The sequence below is a fragment of the Notolepis coatsorum genome, assembly GCF_963971535.1.
Source record: "Notolepis coatsorum genome assembly, chromosome: 4".
In the NCBI taxonomy this organism is placed as follows: Eukaryota; Metazoa; Chordata; class Actinopteri; order Aulopiformes; family Paralepididae; genus Notolepis; species Notolepis coatsorum.
The window spans coordinates 172406234-172425336 of NC_140168.1; the positions used below are offsets into that span (position 1 = coordinate 172406234).

Sequence of the window (19103 nt, forward strand, 5' to 3'; positions counted from 1 at the left end):
AAACATTCCCCTGTGCTTTGTATCACCTTTCCCGCCGTTCCCAATTCATTGTCTATGGAGCGGCTTCAGACTTTATACCTGATGACATCACAAATTTGAGTTTTAGCACACTCTAAGTTTTTCAATTTGGTAGAAATTGTTTTCTGTTCATATTCACAAATTATTTTTTGCCTGTCTTGGACCACAGGAATAACATGTATGAATTCTGAAATCGGACCGTAGTACCGTTTGAGTCAGCGTTGCGTCTCTTTCTCCTCTTTCTTTTCCGCCGACTAGTCCCTGTCGTCGGAGGTCATCCTGGAGAACAGCAAGCTGCCGGTGGGAGTCTCCATCACCTACAAGGCCATCTGTAAGAACGGCGTGGTGGGAACCGGGGAGGACGGCAGGCGGTGCTCCAATATCTCCATCGGGGACGAGGTATGGAGGAGGCAGCCTAGAACACAGCCTAGAACACAGCCTAGAACACAGTCTGGAACACAGCCTGGAACACAGCCTAGAACACAGCCTAAACAATCACCTAGAACACAGCCTGGAACACAGCCTAGAGCACAGCCTAGAACACAACCTAAACAATCACCTAGAACACAGCCTGGAACACAGTCTAGAACACAGTCTGGAACACAGCCTGGAACACAGCCTAGAACACAGCCTAAACAATCACCTAGAACACAGCCTGGAACACAGCCTAGAGCACAGCCTAGAACACAACCTAGAACACAGCCTAGAACACAGCCTAAACAATCACCTAGAACACAGCCTAGAGCACAGCCTAGAACACAGCCTAAACAATCACCTAGAACACAGCCTAGAGCACAGCCTAGAACACAGCCTAAACAATCACCTAGAACACAGCCTGGAACACAGCATAGAGCACAGCCTAGAACACAGCCTAGAACACAGCCTAGACAACAGCCTAGAACACAGCCTAGAACACAGCCTAGACAACAGCCTAGAACACAGCCTAGAACACAGCCTAGAACACAGCCTGGAACACAGCCTAGACAACAGCCTAGAACACAGTCTGGAACACAGCCTAGACAACAGCCTAGAACACAGCCTAGACAACAGCCTAGACAACAGCTACAAATATGTTTCTAGTTCACACCAATAAGAAAAAAATTTCCTCCCAAAATTGCACATTGCAGCTTTAAAAAAGAAAAGAAAAAAATCTCCAAGGCATTTCTTAATTTGACTGTAATGACCCTTTTGAAACTCCCGCTCCCCAGGTGTCCTTTGAGATCGCCGTCACGACGGAGAAGTGTCCCTCTCAGGGCAAGTCCGAGGTGCTGAAGATCAAGCCGCTGGGCTTCACAGAGGAGGTGGAGATCGTGCTCAACTTCATATGCGAGTGCAACTGCTCCCAGGAGGGCGAGCCCAACAGCGACAAGTGCCACAGCGGCCATGGAACCTTCGAATGCGGCGCCTGCAAGTTAGTACACAAGGCCACGGGTGCTGCGCCACCAGGCCCCTTAAAGGAACACGCCAACATTTGGGGAAATTAGCTTACCGTCTTCTCCAGAGAGAGACAAGAAGATAGATACCAGTTTCCTCTCTGTGCGTTCAGTAGAAAGCTATCTGGCTGCATGTTAGCCTAGCTTACCACAATGAATGGAAGCGGACAGGGCCGGTTAGCCTTCGGGAGAGGTGTTAGTTGGACAATGCCTAGGCTAACCGGCCATGTCCGCTTCCATTCATTGTGCTAAGCTAGGCTAAAGGAAGACGATAAGCAAATTTACCCAAATGTTGGCGTGTTCTTTTAAAGGAACACAGCAACATTATGGGAAATGCGCTTACCGTCTTCTACGGAGTCAGACAGGAAGATGGATACTAATTTGCTCTCTGCGTTCAGTAGAAAGCTATCCGGCTGCTAGCTAGCCTAGCTTAGCACAAAATGGAAGCGGATACCGACCAGCTAACCTAGCTGTTGGCCAAAAACACCCCTCCCGGAATGTTAAGCTAGGCTAGTGGTCCGAGCTTGATGAGGAAATGTACAGAGTGACTATTCTGATCATAGGTTTCAGTCAGACCGTTATGGAATTCTGGACTTGAGTTCAATCATATCTAACAACTAAAGTCTCCTCAAGATTGGGATACCAGGGCGGTCAGGTGGCGTAGCGGAGATTGCGCTCGTCACCAATGCAAGAGGCTGCGGTCTCGACTCCCGGAGTCAGCATTGCCTTGGCTTGGGCTGATCGCTATACTAACCTGTTTGGCTGGGTTAGGGGGAGGGAAGCCGTGGGTGGGAAACTGGCGTTGTGGACAGCGACGCCTACAGGTCAGGTCTGGGCGCCTGCTCAGCGGAGGCAGGACTTGAGGAAGGCAGCGTGACCTCCTACGCGTTACGCTTCACCAACGAGAGCCCTCGCTGCCAGGTGAGAAGAGAGCCACTGGCTGTCGCCGCACGTGTCGGAGGAAGCGTGCGGATACTTCAGGGTTCCCTTCTACCGACCAGTAGGAAAACATGCGCACAACAACCAGGTAGGGGAGGGGGGGAATTGGCACAACGACTAAATTGGGACGGGGAGAAAAACAGAGAAAAATCGGAGAAAGAGAGATACAAAAATAAATAAAAAATTGGGATACCAGGCGTGGCTGGGTAACGCAGTGGACTGAGCTCTCGCCTACCACCGCAGAGACTCTGGGATCTAATCCAGCTGTCAGCGGTACCTCCGGCTTGGTCAGTCGTCCCTACTAACACAATTGGCAGTGTTAGCGGGTGGGAAGCCGGCGGGGTATGTGTCCTGGTCGTTGTGAACTGCGACTCCTACTGGTCAGTCGGGCGCCTGTTCAGTAGGGAGGGGATCTGGGAGAAATAGCGTGAACCTCCGCACGCGTTACGTTCCCCCAGTGAAACTCCTCGCTGGCGGGTGAAAAAGAAGCAGCTGGTGATTCCACATGTATCGGAGGAGGCATGTGGTAGTTCTACACCCTCCCCAGGCCGACAGTGGGGCAATGCACGCAATGATCAGGAAGGGAATTTTTGGCATAACGACAAAAAAAGTGGGATGGGTGAAAATACAGAAAGCCCCCCAATTTTTTTTTATATATTTCTATACTACCGGTATATTGAAATGCTATTTTCTATTGTGTAACGAGATTGTCGTGCGCAGCTCAAAGCGTGTAAACTCCCTGTTGCTCCCGCCAGGTGTAACGAAGGCCGCATCGGGCGCCACTGCGAGTGCAGCAAGGACGAGGTGCGCACGGACGACCTGGACGCCAACTGTCGCAAAGACAACAGCACCGACATCTGCAGCAACAACGGCGACTGCGTCTGCGGGACCTGCGAGTGCAAGAAGCGCGAGAACACGGCCGAGAGCTACAGCGGAAAGTACTGCGAGTGTGACAACTTCAACTGTGACCGGTCCAACAACAAGCTCTGTGGAGGTATGGCCACCGGCTGGCTTCTTTAAGGTTTTTTGGGGGAATTTTGCAATGTTTACATTACATTTTACATTTAGTAATTTAGCTGACTCTTTTATCCAAAGTGACTAACAAGTTTTGTATGACACGTCAGCAGGAAGGGCACAACTCTATCAGCTGAGTAATGATGTTCATTGAAGTGTTCAAACTTGAGTGCTACAGTGTTGAGTGTATGTTAGTATTAGGAAGCGTGCATGACAGTAGAGGACAGTAAGAAGGTTAGTATTTTGTTCACACATGTTCTGGCTTGTATCGTCAATTGTATTCAAACATGTGCAATTTGCTTTTCATGAACCTCTGCATGGTTGCATCGATCAGTAATTTTCGTACCTACTACCTACTTTATTGGATTAGATTCAATTGTGTTGCGTCGTACAGCACAACGAAACGAAGTTGGCATCTAATAACAGTGCAAATGTAACAGTAAAGTGTAATAACAATATATAATGTACAAGTGATTAAACTGGAATATATATATAAATTCGTACTACTGAGTAATGATGCTAATCTGATGTGTGTGCAGTGTGTTACAGTGATACAGGTATAACTAAACAATGCTAGTAGCCATACTGGCCAGTGGTATAACTAGTAGGTAAGGGATATATATATAGATATAGATATAGATATATATAATATACAGGTATGTAGATGGTATTGGAATATATGCAGATGTTTTTAGACGGGTGTGGGTAGATATATACGGTGAATATACAGTATATAGAAAAGAGGTTTTGTGTTTATAGACTCCTCACCTCTCTCCTCTGCTCTCTTCTGTTCTTTTCTCCTCTTTCCTGCTGCCCTTTTCCCTGTTGCCTGTCCCAGGTCATGGGCGGTGTGACTGCAGACTGTGCATATGTGACGCCAACTACACCGGCAGCGCCTGCGAGTGCTCCCTGGACATCGTCTCCTGCCTGGCAAAGAACGGGCAGATCTGCAACGGCCGCGGCGTCTGCGACTGCGGCGTCTGCAAGTGCGGCGACCCCAAGTTCCAGGGCCCCACGTGCGAGATCTGCCCCACCTGTCCAGGAGTCTGCACCGAGCACAAGTGGGTTTGTGGGGGGGTGTGTGTGGAGGAAATTACCCGGATCAATGAATGTACTTATAGTCAAATATAGACTTGGTTTATTATTAGAGTTATAGATGGATGACTCAACGTGAGCGCCCAGAATCCAGTAAGACGTCAGTCTTTATAGTGTGAGAGAGGGGCATTCTGGGTAAGATGGCCCAGGTACAGGATTTGATGGGGGGGCCATAATATAATAATAATAATGAGGGGGAGGGGTGCTATCAGGTTAATCAAGGAGGGGGGGGGGGGGGGGGCGTGAGTTAGGAGGAGGGGGGGGGGGAAACGTGGGTTGGGGGCTGGATAGGGCTGAAGGTGTGAGGCGTCTGTCTCCGGGCGGGGAGGGGGGGTGGTGAGTTGTGAGTCGTGACATGTCGAGGGCAGACGGTCAAGAAAATTAAGTTAAAGGAACATGCCAACATTATAGGAACTGGCTTACCAGATAAGAAGATGGCTACCAGTTTCCTCTGTGTGTTCAGTAGAAAGCTATCCATCTGGTTTCTAGCTTCCTATAATAACTGGAATGGTTTCTATATTTCCTATGATAACTGGAATTGTTTCTATATTTCCTATAATAACTGGAATGGTTTCTAGCTTCCTATGATAACTGGAATGGTTTCTTTATCTAATATAATAACCTGGGTGGTTTACACACTTGCATTAGACATCCTGGTAGAGGTTGGGCCTTTAACATGAATCTCCCATTGTGTTACAATGGTTATCCTTACCCTCTCTCTCTCTCTCTCCCCCCCCCCCCCCCCCCCCCCCCCTTCAGGGAGTGTGTACAGTGCCGAGCCTTCGACACGGGGGAGAAGAAGGAGACGTGTAAGCAGGACTGCAGCTACTTCCAGCTGATCAAGGTGAAGGACCGCGAGAAGTTGCCCCAGCCCACGGACCAGAGCTTCCCACTGACCCACTGCAAGGAGCGAGACGCCAACGACTGCTGGTTCTACTACACCTACGCGGTCCGGAACGACACCAAGGAGGTGTATGTTGTGGACACACTCGGTCAGTGGTGCTGATTTCTTTTAGTTTCCAGTCTTTATTGTGAAAGTAGGAGGCCTGAGAGGCAGATGGAAACACGAGATCTCAGGCCAGCAGGGATTAACATTTAGTCGTTTTGGCTGAAACAAGTCAGCAGGAGGGGTACACCTCTGGCAGCTAAGGGTGTAGTAGTATAGGCATAGTACATAATATGGATGAGCCCAAACGTTTGAAGGTTCCGACCTTCGTTCGTTACGTTGGAACTCTAATCTTAATGAATGGGTTCGAACCTTTATTTATTTATATATTTTTCTTTATTGATTTATTTTACACAAAATATATATCAGAATGTGATATATATCAGAATATCACAGTACTATGTTGTGTTTACAATAATTTGAAAGTCACACAACACAGTCTAGTCGAGATGAGGAGGGGTCACCGTCATACATTATCAGGAACTGAATCAATCATGCAAAAAAGAGAGAGAGAGAGAGAGACTCACTCACTCACCCATCTTATTTCATAATACAACGTTTCTGAATGGACGTTTGGATTAAACCAAGTATATGCAGTGATGCTGAACTTTCCCAGCGGAACACAAGTTACTTAACGTTACACAGGTATGTTATGCACGTTAATTAAGCTACAGTATGCATGTTTAGCTTGCTAACGTTAACACTTTCAGTGCCAGCAGGGGGGCGCACGATTTAGTGCTTGAATGCCCACCATCCACTTCAATGTTAGCGTTAATAACGCCTAATCTATGTTTTAAATTATGTGTCTAATCTGCCCGTCGCTTATCAATGACTCGTTTTCCAGTCAACATTGTCGAAGCGGATTGTTTTTTTATCGGTTCATTTTCGTTTTATAGCATTTTGAAAAGCCCTCGTTTTCAAGGGAAATAAAAAGATTCCATGATAAAAGACGTTTACTGGAATATTCTAGAATACACAAAACCGTTGTAATTTTTCTGCCTATTTATGAATCGTTTTCAAATAAACACTAGATTATCGATAGTATATGTGTACGTATGCACGATTATCTGAGTTCCTCATCAGCGATCGCGCACACAGCCACACACACGCATAGGGGAAAAGCTTATATCTCCGTGAAAACAGGTCTGATTATCCTAAGACTGGTAAAATAGATTCCTTACCTGAGATCAGATGTTATCCAAAAAGATTATTCCAATTCCTGATCGCCATTCCAAATATCGATCGATTTTATTGATCCAACGCTACATACTGTACATATGTATTCCACGCTGTTCTGAGGGTCCACAATGAATCCGATCGGCTCGGGTTACATGCCTGAGAAGTAAAATGTGGATTCCGGATTTTTCTTTTCTCATCCATTTTCATTGAGTCCATTCCAAAAGGGTGCATTACCATCTGGGAGACGATAGGGGGCGGTTTTTTCACATCTGAGCTCCTACAGGGGCTGCATACCAACGGGAGACTCGGTTGATGAAATATGAATTCAGATCGCTAAAAAAAAAAAAAAACGCTAATAAACGTCGTGGGCATTCAGGCATTGGGCTGATAAAACGTGATATGACGTGATGGGCACTGAAAGTGTTAAGATAGCAGGAGTTGTCGGCCAACAAAGATGTTGTTTCGACAAATGTATTCACAAAATGGATTACCATCCAAACGTTATTGAATACTCCAGTGACCAGTAAGTAGGTACTACTACTTTTAATAACCATTTTTGACTGCAGCAATATGCGCATATGTTCTACGATCTACGTTATATGCGATGGTTCGAACGTCCGTTCGAAAAACCCTGCCAAAGTTCGAATCCCAAAAACAGGCTTCGGGGACAACACTAGTACATAATAGGTAGTAGTATAGGCATAATAGCATAGTAGGCAGTAGTATAGGCATAGTAGCATAGTACATAATAGTGATCAGTGTTTTCAGCCTTCTCGTTGATTGTTATCACCTTCCGTGAAGTATCTGCGTTGTGTTTATTTATTATTGTTGAGGCCCTCGTTTGGTGTAATTCTGTCCTCCCACGGACTGACTGTCTCTCCCCCGTTAATGCATCCGGACAAAAATTTACTGGAGTCATCGTCTCATATCAGAAAGATGTTTATTTGCATAAACCAAGGTTCTCGTACAGAATGAAACGAATTGAAACTCTTTAGCGGTATAAGAAAGCTAAGAAAATATCCATCTGTCTGTCTCGCTCTCCTCTGCCATGCGCTCCATTCCACCCCCCCCTGCTCTGCTCTCCAGCAGGGGGACTGCCCTGTCGCTTTACCACCGTGTGCTCTGTCTTCGATGTTCAGACTCGACTAGCCTCTTACCAGAAGAACCAACAGCTTAAAGTATCTCACTCACTCACTCACTCACTCACTCACTCACTCACTCACTCACTCACTCACTCACTCACTCACTCACTCATATAATGTTTCTCTTGAATCTAACTGTCTCGTCACCTAGCAACAACTGTCTCTCTGTACGATCAGCCTTGCTCAGGGCCCGTAGAACGTAGTTTATCTACTAAGGAATGTTGTTTTGACTCCCTGGCTCATACAGAAATGGAGTGAAATGTCTGTCTTATATGTTAACACACCATAGCCACCTTGCCTTAATTAAAAGGTTTTATGGCACTATATTTATAATACCTAAACTGTCCTGATCAATGAAAACGCCCAAATCCTTCAATAGGTAGTAGTATAGACATAGTAGCATAGTACATAATAGTAGAAGAAAGAAAGTAAATAGTTAAGTTTTTTTTTTTTTTTCAGGCAGACTAAACACCTGGTCATTTTGCTGCCCTAGTGGTTGATATTTTCATCCTGCTGCACTCTCTGCCCCACCCCAATATATGATGTCAGAGTACCTCTGCCCCGCCCCAATATGTGATGTCAGAGTACCTTTGCCCCGCCACAATATGTGATGTCAGACTACCTCTGCTCGCACCAATATGTGATGTCAGAGTAGGGCTGGGCGATATGGCCTCTAAATTATATCACGATATGTTTTGGCCATATCACGATATATATCGCAATATTTTGACATTTCCTCTAAAGCACTTAAAAATGCTTGATTTAACCCTTTGATGCATAGTCACGCCAATAGGATGATTATAATCGTCCCTGCAACATATGTTTGCATTATTAAACCATGAAGATGCTTTAAAAAATTATTAAATGAAAATGTACTAAGAGTAGTCTACTGACACACTAATTACATTTTTTATTTACATCTAAGACAATTTATATAAAATACTTTTGCACAGTACTGTGTTTTCTATCCACTTTAGCCAAACACACACACACACATATATATATATTAAGGCTGTCAAAGTTAATGCGGTATTAATGCGGTATTAACGCGCTATCGCCCGATTCTATTAACGCCACTATTTTTTTTAACTCCCGATTAACTTTTAAGGGGAAAAAAATAAATAAATTTTTTTACTTAAAAGAATTATAATTTACTAGACTTCACTCGGGTGTATTATTTATGCTCTCATTGATACTATGTTTGTTTCTGAAGTGTGTGTGTGTGTGAGATATATATAGAGAGAGAGGGGGGTGAGAGAGATGAGGAAGGGGCAAGAGAGGAAGCGAGCTGGGAGAGTGTGTGTGTGAGAGAGAGAGGGGGAGTGTGTGATTACTCAGCCCTTGTGTGGGTGAATGTAACAAGTTCCTAACGTTTTCTTTCCCCTATTATTTCATGCACACTTTATTCATTGTTTTAAATTATTATTTTCTTTTAAGTTATTTTGTGCATCACTCTGTTTTGAATTTGATGCAAATTTGCAATGCATGAGGGTCATCCTTTTGTGTTAAATGGCTGCATAAAGCAAGCATTTGTTGACTCATATTGATAAGAGTATTAAAACTTGGAACTTGAAAAAGATCTGTTTAAGGTAGATTAAAAAAATGTGATTAATTTGCGATTAATTGCAAGTTAACTATGGACAATCATGCGATTAATCTCGATTAAATATTGGCTACTTTAAATCATTGAACGTAGAGAGAGAGCGAGAGCGCGCAAGAGAGCCAGCCCCCCCCCCCCCCCCCCCCCCTTGGGTTTTTGCGTTTTGAGCGTATAAGCTGCCGTAGGCGATGATGTCATGCTCGAACGTCAACACATGGAACAGTTGTGAGAGATGGAAACTGGATGCCCGATATAAAGAAACGAATAACCAATAAATATGAAGTTATCTTTGAACCTCTGTTTTCAAGCCTCGTCAATATAACCCACCCCCTTCCCTCACGAATGGAACTGGTGTTGTGGAGTCCGCTTTGAACGTTTCCAGGGTTAGCGGCTAACGCTAGTTAGCGGCTAACGCTAGTTAGCTTAGCCTAGTTATACAGCTAACGTTAGCCCATTGCTCGCGTCAATTAAATTGTGCTGGTCTGTGTCTAATGAAATTACAATTGCATGTCATTGAAGGTCCACGCTGGTCTGTGTCTATAATAAAATGAGAGGAAAGCTCTGCGCTAAAGCAAGTCTCATCTCAGCCGCGACGTGACAACATATACTCGATGTTCGCGATATAGTAATTTACTACATCTCATGTAGAACAAGCCGCGATACATAGAGTATACTTGATATATCGCCCAGCCCTATGTCAGAGTACCTCTTTTTTATATACTTAGACCAGGGGTCTCAAACTCAATTTACCTGGGGGCCGCTGGAGGTAGAGTCTGTGAGGCTGGGCCGCATCAAATATTCCACAAAAAAAGGGGTTCAAGTATTCCAAAAAAAAGTACAACTGATCCAATCTTCTCAATCTTTAGCAATAACATTTCAGAACATGAACAGTTCTTCAGAACATGAACAGTTCTTCAGAAAATAGGCTTCTCACTGGTGTCAGTGGACTCATCCACATGCAGCTATGGAAATGCACTATGCATTTTTTTTATTCTATCACAAAGCTGTTTAATCAAATCACCAGCCAGTATTTCAGTTATTCTGGTTGCTGTGCTATCTGAGGGGGATTTGCTTTTGTTTGCCTTCAAACATGGTCTCCATCACTTCAGTCATACATTATTTTATTATGTGTGCATCAGAGAGAGAGAATGGCTTCTTGTGTTTAGCCAACACCCATGCCACTGAGTGAGGACTTGGTTGCTTTTTCTCGTTGTAAGTAAGTAAGTAAGTATTTATAAAGCACCTTTCATACATGTCATGTAGCTCAAAGTGCTGTACACAATTATAGGCATATATAACGATAAAAGCAATAAAGTCATAGTGATCAGTTAAGATCAATGTTAAAAAAAATAATAATAATAATAATAATAATAATAATAGTAACGTAAAAATGAAAATAACGTAAAAACAGTCATTTGCTTACCAGTTTGGGAGAACAGGTCCGCACAAACATTTCCGCTCAGTGGCAACCGGAAATGCACTAAACCAATGCACTTGTATGGTAGGTAGCAATGTTTAGGTCTTATAATGCTAGTGTAGTTACGTTTTTATCAGTGGTCATAGTTGGGTCCATAGTGCTTTACCAAGTCCCATGGATCCATCAGTGGCCGTGTATTTGTGTGCGTATGTACCCGTTCGCTCATGTGGTCAGTGGCCAGAGTTGGGTCCACAGGACTTATCCAAGTCCCATGGACCCATCAGTGGCCGCGTCTTGTGGTAGAAAGAAAGAAAAAGAAAAACGCATAAAGAAAACAGTCTAAAGTTTGAAAGTTTGGGAGGTCCGCAGAAACACGCCTTCAGCTCAGAAGCTGAGGCGTGTCAAAAACTTTTGAAAAACTGGAGGCGTGTCTCCTATTGTACCCATTCCTTCATCTAAAAAGTTTGAAAGTTTGGGAGGTCCGCAAAAACACGCCTTCAGCTCAGAAGCTGAGGTGTGTCAAAAACGTTTGAAAAACTGGAGGCGTGTCTCCTATTGTACCCATTCCTTCATCTAAAAAGTTTGAAAGTTTGGGAGGTCCGCAAAAACACTCCTTCAGCTCAGAAGCTGAGGCGTGTCAAAAACTTTTTAAAAACTGGAGGCGTGTCTCCTATGTACCCGTTCCTTCATCTAAAAAGTTGGGTCCACAAGGCTTATCCTAGCCTCATGGATCCATCAGGTTTTTCCAAGCCATAACTATTTGTAAGCTAGACTGTATAGGTACGTTTTTAATTTTCCTTTAAAAATGTGTATAGAGCTGGCGTTTCTGATGTGTGTTGGTAGTGTGTTCCATAGTTTTGGGGCATAGTTGGCAAATGCCATACTTCCTATCCTTTTTTGGTTTCTGGGCGTGTCTAGTAAACCTGTAGTGGATGACCGTAGCGTTGTGACATAGATTTAACAATAATTCTGCTTGCAGCTTGATATGATGATTTCATTCCATTTATTTTTGTGGTTCTTATCACTGAATTTTGAGGAAAGGTTGCATCAAAATAACTGTTTCGTAGTGGCGTTTCAAATTGCCACTCTTCACAAGAGCTACGGCACGGTGGTGTAGTGGTTAACACTGTCGCCTCACAGCAAGAAGGTCCAGGGTTCGATTTCCGCTTGGGGACCAGGTTTCCATGATGCCAGGTACCCAGGTGGGGTATCTCCCAGGCCTTTCTGTGTGGAGTTTGCATGTTCTCCCCGTGCTCGCAAGGGTTTCCCCCCCGATAAGATAAACCCAATGGAAAAACATGCACAACAACAGATCGCTAACGCTGTGGCGTCCTTGACGAAGACGGGCAGGAGCATTTGGATTGGTCCCCGGGCGCGGCCCTCGCAGACGCCTGTCTGCTCCCGGCTGCCCTTGGGGGGAAGGACGACGGGATGGGTTAATCGCAGAGACTAATCGCATCGGCGATCCTACAAAGACAATGCATGCGTGTGTGTTCCGGTGTGTGTGTGTGTGTGTGCTAACCGTGTGTGCTAACCGCTAAAACATTGAGGATAATTGCATGCCAATTAAAGACCTCTGAACAGGTCCTGCATTATTATTATTATTAAGCTACCGTTTCTTGGCATATTAGTCACATTGGTTTGGTGCTGGGACTCAGGATGAACACATATTTTTCAGTCCATTCACCTTTGAATTGCAGTCGACTTTTCTTTTACTGGCCATCTTTGAACATGCCATATTTTTCTGCTGGCTGCCTGCTGGTGAAACTAGGCTACTAGCTACATTTATCTCACTGAGATAAAACTGGGAACGAGGCTACTGTAGATGCGCTGTCAACCCTCTGCTCTGACTTGGACTGAAAGAGACGACACGCATTCCGTGAAGACCCGCCCTACTCTGCATCTGATTCGCAGACTGTGGGTGGGGGGAAAAACGCTGACGGGACGCTGAATGTGATTGGACCAGAGCAGAGTACACAGACACAGACGGTGGCAGTGCAGCCGGACATGCAGAGCACTGCTTGCAGAGGAGATAGCGAGGATGCATCTTCCTTCCACTTTACTTGGTATCACTCCGGAATCACATTTCAACCACTTCACTAACGTAACGTTGCTGTCATGAGCCTGCGCTATGGTAGCTTACAAGTGATAAAATAAATAAAACTTCCAACTCGCGCAACGACTTGATAAAAAGTTGCACGCGGGACGCAAAATATCATCCAGCGGGTTTGAGACCCCTGACTTAGACGGACCTTGATAGTGCCTCCAAAGAGGTACTCCGACATCACCAATTGGGGGGGGAGCTGAGTGTGCAGCAGTGTTTAGTTATTCTAGTGTGTGCATGCGTACACTCCTGTTCTAGCAAGGACCCCGGTTGGGAATAAATCCTGATGTCTTTTAGAGATGTATGCAGCAGAAGTCATTGTTTTGTCTTTGTGAGAACTAAATCCAACTCTAACTTCTATCTCGTCACAGAGTGCCCGGCGGGACCCGATATCATCCCCATCGTGGCAGGCGTGGTGGCGGGTATCGTGTTGATCGGCCTGGCCCTGCTGCTCATCTGGAAGCTGCTCATGATCATCCATGACCGCCGGGAGTTTGCCAAGTTCGAGAAGGAAAAGATGAATGCCAAGTGGGACACGGTAGGTGGCTCTGATCAGCGCGGGGGGGGGGGGGGGGGGGGGTTGTAGATGCCACCCACCTCATAGACCGGTGTCACTCACTCACTCACTAGCCATCCTGTCCCTAGTGGAGGCTCACAGGTACTTCATCTTTAAGTAACACTTTGGTTAGCTGTTTGACAGAGCAGGTATTTGGAAGTGTTCATTTGGATAACTCCAGGGCTTTTAATGTTATCTTCAAGAGAAAACCCTTTGAAGATAATATTTTTCGTCGACTAAAAACATCTCATCAACGAAGGTGTTTGTATTGTGTTTTTATATCCAAAGTTTAGCAATATTTTGGCAGACTAAATTTGAAGGCTAGAGCGCAAGTATAGGCCTAGGTACTGCATTGAAACGAAAGATCACAAGGAAAAGGGCCAAAATATTGTTCCATATTCAAAGGGATCCCCTTCTATTTTATTTAGGCCTGTTTTAACCCTTGTGTGGTGTTCTTTTTTCTTACACACCAGTATTGGGATTTTAAAACAATAAATCCATAACAATTCATGTAAAGATTTTAAACATTTATGTTAATGTTATCTAAATTTCAAGCAATATAGACAGCATACATATGTTTATTATTTGCCATTTATCTCTGCTAGTTTATCAATATAAGTGCTATAAATTTTTGTGATGTAGACGGTGAAGGTACATAGTGAACCTTTTTGTTTAATTTCTACCATATTTACTTGTTTTCACCTGTTCTGGTCCAGTGGATACAAACAACACGTATGTAATATAAATGTGTAGGGAAGGGTACACCGTGTGCACTCGATGAAAATGTGTTCTTTGATATGTTCTTCACATAAAATGAGCCAAGGCACTCAGAAGAAGCTTCTATCCCCAGGCCATCAGGCTGCTAAACGAACAATGAATGAACACTACACAACAACAACCACCAAACGCACATAGCACACACATCCACACGCACACACTCACTTTAAACAAACACACTGTAGCACCCACTCCACACACTTATAGCACACACCCACTTTAAACAAACACACTGTAGCACCCACTCCCCACACTTTATATTTATGGATGAAGGATTGCACTACAACTCGTACACCTTACTGTAAATTGTACCTAAAATTGTACCTCATCCCATTTCTGCTTTGCACTAGATAGTACTGTACATTAGTACACTGCATAGTATTGTGTATTGTATATTATATGGTAACTCAGAACATTGTACATATGTCTATACCGAACACTGTGACCTCATTTTCTTCTTCTAAATTCATGCTATATTATGTTATTATGTTATTTGATACTATCTTGTCTAGCACAGTCTCTGGAGCGTAACAGTAAGAAGCATTTTGTATGAAAGTATTCTGTACTTCTGTATGACAACTATTAAAGAACTTGAACTTGAACTTGAGACTCAGGTTAAAATAAATAATTAATTGTATAATTTTTCTCTTTTAGTAAACATTGAAAACGGGTCCCACAGACCCGAACACCAGACGAGGGTTAACGGAACACTCCAACACTCCACTCCTGGGAAATTAGCTTACCGTCTTGAGAGACTATTAGATAGATACCAGTTTCCTATCTGTGCGTTCAGTAGAAAGCTATCTGGCTGCACGTTAGCCTAGCTTAGCACAATGAATGGAAGCGGACATGGCCGGTTAGCCTAGGCATTGTCCAACTAAAACCTCTCCCGAAGGCTAACCGGCCATGTCCGCTTCCATTCATTGTGCTAAGCTAGGCTAACATGCAGACAGATGGCTTTCTACTGAACGCACAAAGAGGAAACTTTCCCAAAATGTTGGCATGTTCCTTTAAATGCAGCCTACATTCATGTTTTGTTTTTTCTATTTTCACAATAACAAGGTCTTGGGCTGCTGACGCTGCACATGAACATGGCCACCAGTGATGTCATCAGAGGACACCTTGTATTGTGTTCATTTCAGCTCAATCAAATAGATGAAAAAACTATTGCAATCCTTATCTCTATTTTTTCATCTACATCATTTCATTGAGCTGTATTTAACACAACATAAGTGCCCTCCGATGACATCACTGGTGGCCATATTAAAACTCTGTAACTCAATCATTAACTAAATTAATGTACACAAAAAGGTTTTAGCATTTGTGTGCGATTATGTACAAAATAATTGGTGAAGTGCCCCTTTAATTTAGCCAGCTGTTACATGTCATTTTGTTTAGTCTTCATCTAGTGAGGGAGTGACCCCCTTGGCTATAGACCATCAGTGTTGCCAGTCACTGTGCAGATGGTAGTATCGTTACCACACTACCGTACAAGGCCATGGAGCAGAGAGAGAAAGGGTGTGCTGATGGCTCACTAGTAACAGCTCACATGTCTGATTCTCAAAGAGCAAACAATATTCCTGGTTGACAGTAGAAGGGCTGAGAGGGAGACAGGGTAGGGGAGACCCAGGAGAGAAGGGGTTTCAATAGGCCCTTTTCAAAGCAGCCATTTTGTCATGTCATCACAGGTTAAACACAGGCATAATTCACAACATACATGGCTGGACTTGAGGAATAGCACAATCACGAGAATTTAAGTGAAGTTTATTTGTATAGCCCTTTTATCACAGTTGCGTGTCTCAAAGGGCTTCACAGGCTCCACATTACAATGGAACAGCACCCCATGACCTTGTGACCTTAGTGAAGATTGACTGATTAACATTTCTTAAAGGAAGGAAGGCTGATAGGGAGACAGAGTAGAGGACACACAGGAGAAGAGGTTCTTTATTGAGACAGTAGAAAGGCTGAGCGGGAGACAGAGGAGAGATGGTTCTTTATTGAGACAGTAGAAGTGCTGAGAGGGAGACAGGGTAGGGGAGACCCAGGAGAGAAGGGGTTTCAATAGGCCCTTTTCAAAGCAGCCATTTTGTCATGTCATCCCAGGTTAAACACAGGCATAATTCGCAACATTAAGTATGGTTCCTTAGGTGTGCCGTAGCCAAGGCGCTGGTATGTGCCGTCTCGCTGAAACGGTTCTGGTGCACCTAAATGAAACGGAACCCTTATTAATATTCTTAACTACTTTGTTTATCCTGCGATGGCATTGGAAAATGGCCGCCGTGAAAAGGGCCTATCCCAGGTCAGCAGGGGGGGTGGAAGACATATCTTAACCTCTATACACTCTGGAAACTAGGTTTGTTGTTATATTATAGAAGAAAAAAAGTGTCTTATGTTGCATGTTTTCTCTGAGACTTTTTCCAGACTATCTTTTCCTGTATCCTGTCGATCTTCTTTTTCATTATATCTTTTCCATTATTTTTCTTCCTTCTCGTTCCGTCTGTTCAATCCATGGGTCCTCGTTGCAGCAAGGGAATCCCATTTACAGGAGCCCTGTTAATCAGTTCCACAATCCCAGCTACGGGAATAAAGGCGCATCCCTCTAAAGTCAATGTTTGTATCACCTGCACACACTGCTCCTTCTACGGTGCTTCTCCATCCGCCTGCCCTGCTCCCGCTTTGTTTTGCTCTCGCCGCCGCTGCCAAATGAGCCGTGCCGGGTCCATAGTGTACCCATGCCCATTTTAGCTAACGCTCCGGGGTCTGTACCAAAGGGAACTATCCTCCGTGCTGCTATGTGATTGGTCACTGGAGATTGTCACAAATACCAATCATCCCATATTCGTGTTTGGCATATTCATAGGACACTCAAGCAATGGGCCTGCGGTCCATGTGTGAAAGGTGCTATATAGATAGTTATTATTTATTATTATGTAAATGTCAGTAAGTCTCGACGACATTGAAAATGAGGGTGACCTCAATTGTCCTTTTCGAGAATAAGTTTGAATGAATGTCGAGAGAAAGTAAAGAAACTAAAACAAGATTACAGCAAAATGACCAAGAGTTGATGACTGGGATGTCTCAGTTTATAAACCATTCCGGTGCACCTGATAATTCAGCACATTCCAAATCTACTTCTACAGCTGTATTTTTATTTCACTTTTAAAGCTAATTAAATAAAATCCTGATTAAGATTCTCTCCTTCCTCGGACTAGACTCCTAGTGTAATGAGAGAGTGCTTTCACCAAATATCAAACATTCACCTATAAAACTATAAACTCATAACCAAGAGATTTGCAGAATAAAATAATTGTTTTTGTGCGTGGATCACTAGATGTATCAATACGTTTCATATGAGCATTTTCTGGATTGACCAGCTGGGCAATAGTGAACATTAAATGACACCTAAACGGTTTACTAAAATATGTTTCTGACAACATTTTAGGCCATGCAATAGGATATACAATTACTGGATCTTAATTCATATTTCATCTGCAATGCCTAGTTTTGACTGTTTGATCTGAATTTTTCGTGAGCCAGGCAAACTCTTATTACGCTTCACTATTAGTATTTATTACACCTACCTTCCCGACCTGCTTGTGTAATGAAGCGTTAACGGGCAACACAGCACAGGATGCGGGTACCGTGTCATGCAGGTCACTGGAGAAGCACCATGTGTGTTGTGTTGTGTTCTTTTGTTTAGATCATTCTAGGTGTTTTATTTGTATAAAAGTGTGGCGATCCAATCTCTTATTTTTAAACCATCTCAGGCAGTGAAATTCAGTGATAAAAATACAAAAATAAATGTTGGGCCATATTTTTATAAAATTTCTAGTTTGCAGAATCTCACCCTAAAATAAAGGTGGAATTCCCTTTTTTATGTTTTACTTGGGGGGCAAAGTGAATTGGAACATTTAAAACATCTGCATATAATCCTTTTACATATCTGTAGATATTGTATCTATATCTGTACATATCCCTTACCTACTCTTACTAATTATGCTGCTGGCCAGTATGACCATAGTACTATAGTGTCTGTATCACTGTACATATTAATACTACAGCTCTGTACGTATACATCTGATAAGCACTATACTCACTACTAGTACTATATATTATATAATAATATCTATACCCAGTTTAATCACCTGTACATTGTATATCACTATGGCACTTTACTGTTACATTTACACTCTGGTTGGATGCCAAACTTCTTTTTTGTTGTACTGTACTTGTGGGTAGTGGGTACCCATAAAGATGCCCGTGTGAAATGTCTTGGTTTACAGTGGTCAGCTACTCTCTCTCAGATCGTGTGAACCGAATACTAACGTGGTTTTGTGCCGAATTTTCTTCCTGAAAACAGGCAAGCATGCAAACTAACTGCAGTGTGAATATGATGTGTTTTTACACAAACTCAGAACAGTTTGACTCACTCTTGGTACCCCCCCCCCTCTTCTTTCTCTTTACCTCAGGGCGAGAACCCCATCTACAAGAGCGCCGTGACGACGGTCGTCAATCCAAAATATGAGGGGAAATGATGGAGCTTTCTCTTTGTTATAAAACAACACTGTATCCAAAATAATCTGGGGGGGGGGGGGGGGGGGGGGCACGGAAGTGGAGTGGCAGGTCTTACATTTGTAGGTCTTTTTTTTTATGGCCTCACTGTTTGTCGTTGTTTTTTATTTTTATTTTTTTGTAGTCACCAAATGATAGCGGTGCATTTTGCCACTATTTCATGATGTTTTACTAGCTTTTATTTTTTATTTTCTATGCATCGTTTTTAAATTGTACAGTCTGTATAAACTTGGGTTTTTATTTTTTATTTTCTGTGGAACTTGAGAGAATGAGAATGCACATGAATAATCCGGATACAGGCTTATATCCCG

General features: G+C 43.5%; 1 protein-coding gene across 2 annotated transcripts in view; it reads left to right on the top strand.

Moving 5' to 3' along the window:
* Window positions 1-18824, top strand: part of LOC311226271 (integrin beta-1-like) — a 130360-nt gene extending 111536 nt beyond the window's left edge. For both annotated transcript variants that reach the window (XM_084311674.1, XM_084311675.1), the window contains exons 10-16: window positions 277-417; window positions 1227-1429; window positions 3146-3384; window positions 4243-4465; window positions 5259-5491; window positions 13259-13425; window positions 18690-18824. In XM_084311674.1, coding sequence (XP_084167800.1) covers window positions 277-417; window positions 1227-1429; window positions 3146-3384; window positions 4243-4465; window positions 5259-5491; window positions 13259-13425; window positions 18690-18755 — 1272 coding nt within the window. In that variant the 3' untranslated portion in view covers window positions 18756-18824. The remainder of the gene's footprint in view (window positions 1-276; window positions 418-1226; window positions 1430-3145; window positions 3385-4242; window positions 4466-5258; window positions 5492-13258; window positions 13426-18689) is intronic.
* The last annotated feature ends 279 nt before the right edge of the window (window positions 18825-19103 follow it).